At 49.0% G+C, this 11,553-nt stretch overlaps 1 protein-coding gene across 1 annotated transcript; it reads left to right on the forward strand.

Moving 5' to 3' along the window:
* The first annotated feature begins 8,943 nt into the window (after positions 1–8,943).
* Positions 8,944–10,952, forward strand: LOC125520893 (malonyl-coenzyme:anthocyanin 5-O-glucoside-6'''-O-malonyltransferase-like). Its single transcript, XM_048685934.1, has one exon. The coding sequence runs from the start codon at positions 9,254–9,256 to the stop codon at positions 10,667–10,669; it is 1,416 nt and encodes a 471-aa protein (XP_048541891.1). The 5' UTR covers positions 8,944–9,253; the 3' UTR covers positions 10,670–10,952.
* The last annotated feature ends 601 nt before the right edge of the window (positions 10,953–11,553 follow it).

Genomic DNA, 11,553 nt, shown 5'->3' on the forward strand with positions numbered 1-11,553 from the left:
GAGAAGTTATTTTACAGCGAAAAACGACAAAGACAATAAGTACTAAGACTACGGTCGACTGCCCGCAGTCCACCATAGTCTCGGGGACTACACCCAGTGGGTGCACTTTGCGTGCCCCCACCGGTTCTAATCCCACTCGACCGGCCCGCCGGAGTCGAGTGCGGGGAGTAAAAAAAAGAGGACAGAAAGTAGAACTCAGACCATAGTCGACTGCCAGCAATCGACGCGGTCTCGGGGACTACACCCAGTGGGTGCACTTGGCGTGCCCCCACCGGTTCTGATCCCACTCGACCAGACCGAGTGGAAGAGACAAACTACCAGTTCGGTTTACACTTGACAAAATACAAAGACTACAGTCGACTGCCAGCAGTCCACTGTAGTCTCGGGGACTACACCCAGTGGGTGCACTCAGCGTGCCCCCACTAGCTCAAAAATTCAATCGACGCACCCAGTGGGTGTACAGATGCAAAGATTTTCAAAAAGATTCTTCAGATAGCATATCCTAACAGAACAAGCGGTGACCAACTAACCTGAACGTTGCTTTGGAGAGCCGAGCTGGCGTCGTAGGCGGCCTGACTGGCGTCCCGCACCGTCTTCATCTTCTCCATCATGATGCCCGCCTGGCATATGGCCTCCTTGGCAGCATTCACTTCGTCCTCTGGGACATGATGGGTCGCAAAAACTGAAGGTTGGTCAACAGGGGCCTGAGCAGTCGACGAAGAAGGCAAGGCACTCGACAGTGGCACGGCGAAGGTAACAGAACCCCGATTGGCGTCGCTAGTGTCCTGAACGACTGGTTCCGCCCTCGGCGTCGACTGTGACACCTTGCTTGCAGGAGCTTGCCTATTCTTCCTCGTGAAAGGCCTCTCGGGCTCTTCATCATCATCGGGGAGGTCGATAATGTTGGGAGCTGTGCAAAGTTCAATCGCCAAAATCACATCACCCAATGGTGCACATTGCAGTTGAGTCAACCAAATAAAGACAGAATGGCAGAAATCATACCCAGATTGGAAGTGACCACATCCTCCATTACCTCATCCTCGTCCCTGTAAGCTGAGGTCCCGGAAGTAGCAGCGCTGCCAGTTCCAAAGTTCGTCTGGTTAAAACAAGAAAAACAAACAGCACGGGGCGTCGAGTGAATACAAAGGGAGACACTCACGCAGAAGCGACGGGGATGTCAATCTTAATCTTCGGCAACGCCTTCTGAGTCTTCGACTCTGCAACTTTGGGATGCTTTGGCACTTTTTCGGTCGGGGTCGGTGAAGAGATCCAAGGACGCTTTGAAGACTGACCAGCCTGAGCAGTCACCTTTTCGTGGGCGCTCGGTCATTCTTGGTCAAGCTTGGATCACCTCTCCCTGCGAGGAGGCGACTCGACTTCTTCTTCGTCACTTGAGTCGTCGCTTTCTCCGTCCCCTTCACCGTCAGAAGTCCATTCGCCACTGTCGCCGCCGCTCGCCTCTCCTTCCAGATCTTGCTCTTGCTCTCCGTTGGGCATTGAATACATTTCGATAAGGGCCTGAAAAAAAGCAGGAAGAATAAAGTCAGTCGACGCGGTATAGACAGCTGCGCGAGTGAATTCAGATTACAATCAAAAGCTCGGAATCGGACCTTCTCTGGTACATGGGACTAGTCGAATGGAGGATCTCTCCTGGCTCCCCTAGGGTTGTCCTTGTTTCCGGTCATTCCCCACAGCCACTTCTCCAGTGTGTCGTCATCGACCTCCTCCGGGTGAATCCGAGTGGAGTCGTCAAGACCCGAATACATCCACATCGGATGGTCTCGGGCTTGAAGAGGTTGGATGCGCCGCTGGAGGAAGACCTCCAAGAGATCCATACCGGTGACCCCGTCACGGATAAGCTGGACCACTCGCTCGACCAGCACCCTCACCTGCGCCTTCTCCTCCAGGAGCACCTTCAAAGAGGAGGGTTTCCTCACTAGGTTCATGGTAAAAGGAGGGAGGCCAGTCGACTGCCCTGGCGTCGACTGGTCTTTGCAGTAAAACCAGGTCGACTGCCATCCACGGACCGAGTCGGGAAGAATCATGGCTGGAAAGGAACTTTTCCCCCTCATCTGAACACCAAGACCCCCACACATCTGAATCACTTGAGTTCTCTCGTTACTCGGATTGGCCTTTTTCACCGTCTGAGAGCGACAAGTGAAAATGTGCTTGAAAAGACCCCAGTGAGGCCGACAACCCAGGAAATTCTCACACAAAGAAACGAAAGCGGCGAGATAAACGATTGTGTTGGGAGTGAAGTGGTGGAGTTGTGCCCCAAAGAAGTTCAGAAATCCCCGAAAGAAAGGGTGAGGAGGCACGGAAAATCCATGGTCGACGTGGGTGGCAAGGAGAACGCGCTCACCCTCCCGAGGTTGCGGCTCGGATTCCTTCCCCGGAAGCCGCGCCGATTCATGGGGGATCAGCCCTCCTTTGGCTAGGTCGTCAAGATCCTCTTGAGTGATCGTCGAGCGGATCCAGTCGCCCTGGGTCCAGCCCTTTGGCAGGCCGGTTCACGAGGAAGATCCACCCCGACTGGTCGCCTTCCCCTTCGCTTTTGCCGTCGCCTTCTTCGCCCGCTCCAGAGCCGCTGTCTTCTCCTTCCCCATCGTCACCGGCGAGATGCGTACGGAGCGGTGGCGCTGAGGCGAGAGCGAGCGCGGCGAAGGAGCGTGAAGAGGAGAAGAGATAATGGGGACGCATTGTTCAAGAGACCCCGGTCCGACGCCTTATATGAGGCCGCTTCCGAGTGGCCGACTGGTAGGCCCGAGCGGTCCTGTCAAATCCCGTAACAATCGCGTGCACGATACGTGGCGAAAAAGGTGGCGCGGGGATTGAGGCGGCTCCGCCCTATCCCATCCGATTACTGCGGCCTCCCCCGTCCCACGCGCTACCCAAAATTCGGATCCCGCGAAATCTGCGGGCAGCAGAACAACTTGTCAGACCGAAGATCTCCTCCGCACCGTCACTCGGAGCCTTTCAAGTAAAGAAACTCACTCGACAAAAAAACTAAGAATGGATCAAGGAGACTGAAAAGGAAGTTATTGTCATCACTCAGGTTCATTGATCCGAAACCAGATATGCTCATGGCATGAAAAATGAGTCGGGGAAATTCTCAACTCCTTCCCCACTCAAACCTCGATCCATTCGGGGGCTAATGATGAAGCTATGTACCTAGGGTAGGGTCATGGACCTGTCCCAACTGCCCTACCCAAGGACATCTCTAGAAGAAATCACCTTTCAATCGACTTGGAGGTGTTCCACTCGACAGACTCGAAGACACTCGACCAAGACCAAACCACTCGACGGCCAGGAGACCTAAAGGCACTCCTCCTGCTAACGGTCGGTTATTAAGTAGCCTTTATAGTCATCATAGCACTTTATTAGGGGCGTTACCAGTAACGCCTGACCTTAATGTATTTAAACCCTGCACAATTGAGGGCCGGAGGGGTCCGGCGAACTCTATATAAGCCACCCCCTCCTCATGTAAAGGGTTCGCACCCCTGTAAACCATACACACATAATCCAGTCGACCGCCTCCGGGCTCCGAGACGTAGGGCTATTACTTCCTCCGAGAAGGGCCTAAACTCGTAAACCTCGTGTGCTTACAACTTCTCCATAGCTAAGATCTTGCCTCTCTATACCTACCCCCCTACATTACTGTCAGACTTAGAACCACGACAGCGGGGGCTGTTGTTGATTGCACTAAAGGCAATGTCACTTTTCATGTTAATGGTAATGAGCCTACGGTACACTTTCCGAGGAAACAACCTCAAATTCATAGTATCAACTCTATTGGAAAAATTCCATCGATTATATTTGGAGGTTTTGAATTTCCTCTCCTATTGTCAAGAAGAAATATGATATTCCTATTATTGGGGATGTGCGTATCCCCGTTGAGGTAACATAGTGTTATTCGAAATTTCTCCGGTTCCATGTTATTCGGAATGAGTCCGTTAACAAGACTTGATGAACCTTGTTAGTGGATTCCTTTTGATGAGCATGAGAGGGATGAAACTAGAAGGCACAACTCTCTGTACCCTCCTTTTACTTTCTGTTATTTATATTAAATAAAATAAAAATAGTATTTTTCTGTCTGTTATCTGAATTATCCGTGCAATATAAAAATACCCCGAAAATAAAAGTTCTCCAAATGCCCTGAAATTTAAATATGAATTTATCTATTAATCATATGGCAGCAGTTCTCGTGAGTGCTAAAGTTTCTGTTTTTTACAGCAGGATTAACAAGACTTCCCCCAAGTCTTCCCAACGGTTCTACTTGGCACAAACATTAATTAAACACAAAAACACAACCAAAACAGAGGCTAGATAAATTATTTATTACTAAACAGGAGCAAAAAGCAAGGAATAAAAATAAAATTGGGTTGCCTCCCAACAAGCGCTATCGTTTAACGCCCCTAGCTAGGCATAAAAAGCAAGGATAGATCTAGGTATTGCCATCTTTGGTAGGAAATCCATAAGTGGCTCTCATAATAGATTCATAAAGTACTTTAATTTTCTTTCTAGGAAAGTGTTCCATGCATTTCCTTAACGGAAATTGGAATCTAATATTTCCTTCCTTCATATCAATAATTGCACCAATCATTCTAAAGAAAGGTCTACCAAGAATAATAGGACATGAAGGATTGCAATCTATGTCAAGAACAATAAAATCTACGGGCACATAATTCCTATTTGCAACAATAAGAACATCATTAATTCTTCCCATAGGTTTCTTAATAATGGAATCCGCAAGGTGCAAGTTTAAAGAGCAATCGTCAAAATCACAGAATCCTAACAAATCACACAAAGTCTTTGGAATCATGGAAACACTAGCACCCAAATCACACAAAGCATAGCATTCATGATCTTTAATTTTAATAGTTGGTTCCCACTCATCATAAAGTTTTCTAGGGATAGAAACTTCCAACTCAAGTTTTTCTTCATAAGATTGCATCAAAGTACCAACGATATGTTTGGTAAAAGCTTTATTTTGACTATACGCATGAGGAGAGTTTAGCACGGATTGTAACAAGGAAATGCAATCTATCAAAGAGCAATTATCATAATTAAATTCCTTGAAATCCAAAATAGTAGGTTCATTAACATCAAGAGTTTTGATCTCTTCAATCCCACTTTTATCAAATTTAGCATCAAGATCTAAACACTCCGAATGTTTGGAACGCCTTCTAGGTAAAGGTGGATCATAATCAGTCCCATCATTATCAAGATTCATATTGCAAAACAAAGATTTAATAGGGGACACATCAATAACTTTTAGATCTTCATCTTTATTATCATGGAAACTGGAAGAACACGCTCTTATAAAGGAATCTTTCTTAGCATGTATCCTAGTGGTTCTTTCTTTGCACTCATCAATGGAAATTCTCATGGCTTTGAGAGATTCATTGATATCATGCTTGGGTGGAATAGATCTAAGTTTTAAAGAAGCAACATCAAGAGAAATTATATCAACGTTCCTAGCCAACTCATCAATCTTAAGCAATTTTTCTTCAATCAAAGCATTGAAATTCTTTTGCGAAGTAATAAATTCATTAATATTAGATTCAAAATCAGAGGGCATCTTATTATAATTTCCATAAGAATTGTTGTAGGAATTACCATAATTATTAGAGGAATTGCTAGGATAAGGCCTAGGATTAAAGTTTCCTCTATACGCGTTGTTACCAAAATTGTTCCTACCAACAAAATTCACATCCATAGATTCGTTATTATTCTCGATCAAAGTAGACAAGGGCATATCATTAGGATCAGAAGAAACACTTTTATTAGCAAATAATTTCATAAGTCCATCCATCTTTGCACTCAAAACATTAATTTCTTCTATCGCATGCACTTTCTTATTAGTAGATCTTCCAGTGTGCCATTGAGAATAATTAACCATAATATTATCTAGGAGTTTAGTAGCTTCTCCTAAAGTGATTTCCATAAAAGTGCCTCCCACGGCCGAATCTAAAATATTTCTAGAAGCAAAATTCAATCCGGCATAAAAAATTGTATAATCATCCACAAATTTAAACCATGTGTTGGGCAATTACGTATCATTAATTTCATCCTCTCCCAAGCTTGTGCAACATGTTCATGATCAAGTTGCTTAAAATTCATAATATCGTTTCTAAGAGAGATGATCTTAGCGGGAGGAAAATACTTAGAGATAAAAGCATCTTTACACTTATTCCAAGAGTCAATACTATTTTTAGGCAAAGACGAAAACCAAGCTTTAGCACGATCTCTAAGAAAAAAAAGGAAATAGCTTCAATTTAACAACATCATTATCAACATCTTTCTTCTTTTGCGTATCACACAAATCAACGAAGCTATTTAGATGGGTAGCGGCATCTTCACTAGGAAGGTTGGAAAACGGATCTTTCGTGACAAGATTCAGCAAGGCAGCATTAATTTCACAAGATTCAGCATCGGTAAGAGGAGCAATCGGAGTGCTAATAAAATCATTGTTGTTGGTATTGGTAAAGTCACACAATTTAGTGTTATCTTGAGCCATCGTGACAAGCAAGCAATCCAACACACAAGCAAATGAAGAACGGGCAAAAAGAGGCAAATAGGTAAAGAGACGGAGGATGGAGAGAGAGAGGGCGAATAAAATGGCAAGGGTGAAGTGGTGGAGAGGAAAATGAGAGGCAAATGGCAAATAATGTAATGCGGGAGATAAGGGTTTTTGATGGGTACTTGGTATGTTGACTTTTGCGTAGACCTCCCGGCAACAGCGCCAGAAATCCTTCTTGCTACCTCTTGAGCACTTGCGTTGGTTTTCCCTTAAAGAGGAAAGGGTGGTGCAGCAAAGTAGCGTAAGTATTTCCCTCAGTTTTTGAGAACCAAGCTATCAATCCAGTAGGAGGCTACGCGCGAGTCCCTCGCACCTACACAAAACAAATAAATCATCGCAACCAACGCAATAAGGGGTTGTCAATCCCTACATGATCACTTACAAGAGTGAGATCTGATAGATATGATAATGTAATATTTTTGGTATTTTATGATAAAGATGCAAAGTAAAATAAAAGCAATGAAAATAACTAAGCATTGGAAGATTTAATACGATGAAGGTAGACCCGGGGGCCATAGGTTTCACTAGTGGGTTCTCTCAAGAGCATAAGTATTTTACGGTGGGTGAACAAATTACTGTTAATCAATTGACAAAATTGAGCATAGTTATGAGAATATCTAGGTATGATCATGTATATACGCATCACGTCCGAGACAAGTAGACCGACCACTGCCTGCATCTACTACTATTACTCCACACATCGACCGCTATCCAGCATGCATCTAGAGTATTAAGTTCATAAGAACAGAGTAACGCCTTAAGCAAGATGACATGATGTAGAGGGATAAACTCATGCAATATGATGAAAACCCCATCTTGTTATCCTTAATGGCAAAAATACAATACGTGCCTTGCTGCCCCTACTATCACTGGGAAAGGACACCGCAAGATTGAACCCAAAGCTAAGCACTTCTCACATTGCAAGAAAGATCAATCTAGTAGGCCAAACCAAACTGATAATTCGAAGAGACTTGCAAAGATAACCAATCATACATAAAAGAATTCAGAGAAGATTCAAATATTGTTCATAGATAAACTTGATCATAAACCCACAATTCATCGGTCTCAACAAACACACCGTAAAAGAAGATTACATCGAATAGATCTCCACAAGAGAGGGGGAGACCTTTATACTGAGATCCAAAAAGAGAGAAGAAGCCATCTAGCTAATAACTATGGACCCGAAGGTCTGAGGTAAACTACGCACACTTCATCGGAGAGGCTATGGTGTTGATGTAGAATCCCTCCGTGATCGATGCCCCCTCCTGGGGAGCTCCGGAACAGGCCCCAAGATGGGATCTCATGGATACAGAAAGTTACGGCGGTGGGATTAGGGTTTTTGGCTCTGTATCTGATCGTTTGGGGGTACGTAGGTATATATAGGAGGAAGAAGTACGTCGCTGGAGCAACATGGGGCCCGCGAGGGTGGAGGGCGCGCCCCCTACCTCGTGGACTCCCTGTTCGTTGCTTGACGTAGGGTCCAAGTTTCCTGAATCTTGTTCGTTCCAAAAATCACGTTCCCGGAGGTTTCATTCCGTTTGGACTCCATTTGGTATTCCTTTTCTTCGAAACCCTAAAATAGGCAAGAAAACAGCAATTCTGGGCTGGGCCTCCGGTTAATAGGTTAGTCCCAAAAATAATATAAAAGTGGATAATAAAGCCTAATAATGTCCAAAACAGAAGATAATATAGCATGGAGCAATCCAAAAGTATAGATACGTTGGAGACGTATCATAAGTATGTAGTACAATCTCTGTATCAAAATGTAAGACGTTTTAGAGCCAGGGCTCCGCCTCCTCCTCCTCCTCCAAGAAAGAAAGTTAGGGTTCATGCCTCTAGCCGGCGCCGGTGCAGGTCCGCCTCGTCTTCGGTGGCTCTAGGGCCGTGGAGGCGCGGTGGATCCTGGCAAGGGCCGACGGGAGGGCTCCATTTTTAGTCATTTTTTTCAATCTTGTTAGGATTTGTGTCCTACTCCGGAAGGCGAGACGGTGGCGGCTCCGTGAAGATGGAATAAAGGTCTCCCCTCCTAGCCCCCGTTCCGGCAGTGCGTCTAGCATCGTTGGTGGGCGTGTGGAAGTGTGTCTCTGGCAGATTTATCTTTGGTGGATTTGCTCGGGTCTCGTCATTGTTCGTTTACGTTCGTGTATCTTCGGTTTGGATCCTTCCGATCTACGTTATTTTTCATCGGCGGCGGTTACTGTTCTGAGGTGCTGGTCCTATAGGGCCTTAGCGCGACGACTTCCCGACTGTCTACTACAACAAGTTGTGCCCGACTCCGGCGATGGAGGGGCGATGACGGCGGCGTGCCTTCAGCTCGCTTCGGTGCTTGTAGTCATCACTAGGTGGTCTATGGATGTGGATGTAATTTTTATTTCTGGTGTTCGTTGTACCGCCATGATTGAAGATGAATAGATTGAAAGTTTTTTTCGGAAAAAAAGAAATGTAACACGTTTTAAAAATAAACGTACTACATTTTGTTACAGAGGGGACTACTCCTACGTTGGAAGGTGTTGATCAATTTCCAAGACATATTATGGCTGATCGAGTCCGATATGCAATGGGCGTGCAGCAGAGCAGGATATTAAAAGGCTCCACTACGCATCGGCTACGAGAAAAGGCAGGCTGGAATCGATAGTGAGAAGTAAGAACTAAGAAGTCAGGTCGACCGCCATGGCGCCCGGGCCACTTAACCCTTTGACGGTCCTGCAGCACTGCCAGGTCTCGCCGTCGCCGTTGCCACCGGCCGGGAAGCCACGGACACTGCAGCTCACCTTCTTCGACCTCGTCTTCTGGGACGTCCCGCCCCTGCAGCGCCTCTTCTTCTACGACAACGCCGACCTCCTCAGCGCCCCCGAGTTCCTCCTCCACGAGCTGCCCCTGTTCGAGAAGTCCCTGGCCGCCGCGCTGCACCACTTCTATCCCTTGGCGGGGAAGCTGGTGTGCGGCATACCGGAGGCCGGGGCGCCCGAGGTCGTGTTCTCGGACGGCGACTCTGTCCGCCTAACGGTTGCGGTCGGCGGCGACGACTTCCAGGACCTCGCCGGCGACCACGCGCGCGACACCGCGAGGCTCCGTCCGCTGCTGCCTTCGCTGCCGAGACACGGCGGCGGCGGCGGCGACTCTCGATGCAGCACTCAGGACGTATTCGCCGTCCAGCTCACCGTGTTCCCTCACGCCGGTTTGTGCATTGGCACGACGCTGCACCACGCCGTGGCCGACGGTTCCAGCTACGTGCACTTCATGAGGACGTGGGCCGCCATCCACCGCCTCGGCCCCGAGTGCGGCGGGAAGCGGACCGTGCTGGACGCGGCCCCGCTGTTCGACCGCAGCGTCGTGCGAGACGAGAACGGGCTCCGCGAGGTGTTTCTCCGCGACCACCGGGCTCTCGCGGCGGCCGGCGGCAAGCGGTTCCACGGCTGGGACCTCAGTCAACGTCCGGGCGCCGCTGACCTCGCGACGTTCCGGTTCACGGAGAAGCTGCTCCGTGGGCTCGGGAGGCAGGTGGAGTCCGAGACCTCGGCGCGGCGGTGCTCGCCGTACGCGCTGGCTTGCGGTGCTGTCTGGGCAGGCATCGTGCACGCGCGCAGCAGCAGCGCCAGCTTCGGGTTCGTGACCGGGTGCAAGCCCCGCGCGACCCCGCCGGTGCCGGGAAACTACTTCGGCAACTGCCTGGGGCTCTGCCGCGTTGAGGAGGACAAGGAGGCGAAGCCGAGCGGCGGCCTCACCGTGGCCACGGCCTCCGCGGCGATCTGGCGGGCGATCGAGGGGCTCGCGGAGCAGGGGCGGGCGTTCCGGGACGCGAGCGGGTGGGTGCGGCTGGTGCGGGAGTACGCGTCGGCGCGCGCGGTGACCGTGGCCGGGTCGCCGAAGCTGGGCGTGTACGCGGCGACGGACCTGGGAGCGCCGTGGGGACGGCCCCGGAAGGTGGAGATCGTGTCGGTGGAGCGCACGGGCGCGCTGGCGCTGGCGGGGAGCGGCCGCGACGGGGACGGCGGCATCGAGGTCGGGCTGGCGCTGCCGCGCGGCGAGATGGAGGCGTTCCGCGCGTTCTACCACGACCTGGTTGCCACAGCGTCGTCGTACTGACAGCGGCAAGGCGTGACGTGCGCACGTTTGGACTCGTCGATCGTTGTTTGGCGGACAAATGTGACGTTTGCAGGGGCAACTTGGCCTTATCTTTCTATTTTTCTATATTTTTATAGTTGAGTTTGGAGTGGTGCTCGATCGTGGGGGAAGACAATTTCATGCCAGCACCCAGCAGCCGGCGGTAGAGAGCGTTTGTCCGTAGCGTCTGTTTGTTTTCTCAACCACGAGTTTTTTTCTCCGCCAGAAATCCTTGCAAAGCTTATTATTTTTTTCTTTCGACAAACACCTACAACTTTATTCATACACGTAACCATTAAATCAAAGATTCAAAAAGATAAATAAAAGTAACTCCTATAAAAATGATAATAATATCTTTTAAAGATTCATATGATATTAAATAACTTCTATTCAACCCGCAACAAAAACATTATATTCATACGAACATGATTACCAATAAAGATATCTCAATGCCCCTTAGTCCTTCATACTAAGAGCATCTCCAGCCGCGGCCCCAACAGGCCCTCCCTAGGCGTTTTTGCCGCGCCGATGCCTAAAATTCGGTCCAGTCGCGTTCTCAGTAGCCCGTTTTTCGCCGGCTCGGACCGAAACTAGTGCCAGCGGACTCAGGCCGAACCCGACGCGCTGGGGCGCGCCTGGGGGCGCCGGCACAAGCGAAAAGGGCGTGGGGCCGCTCTGTCGGCGAGTCGAGAGCCTCTTCCCGCCGTTTATTCCCGCCCTCGGCGCCCACTTTCCTCTCATTCTCTCCTTTCCTCCCGCCAAACTCCCTCCTGCTCGCCTCCCAGCCACCGCCATGCCGCCGAAGAAGTATGTGATCCCCCGCGCTGCAACCACCACGACCGCCTCTGTCGCCCAGCCGAAGCAGA

The sequence above is a fragment of the Triticum urartu genome, chromosome 7, assembly GCF_003073215.2.
Source record: "Triticum urartu cultivar G1812 chromosome 7, Tu2.1, whole genome shotgun sequence".
NCBI classification, from domain to species: domain Eukaryota; kingdom Viridiplantae; phylum Streptophyta; class Magnoliopsida; order Poales; family Poaceae; genus Triticum; species Triticum urartu.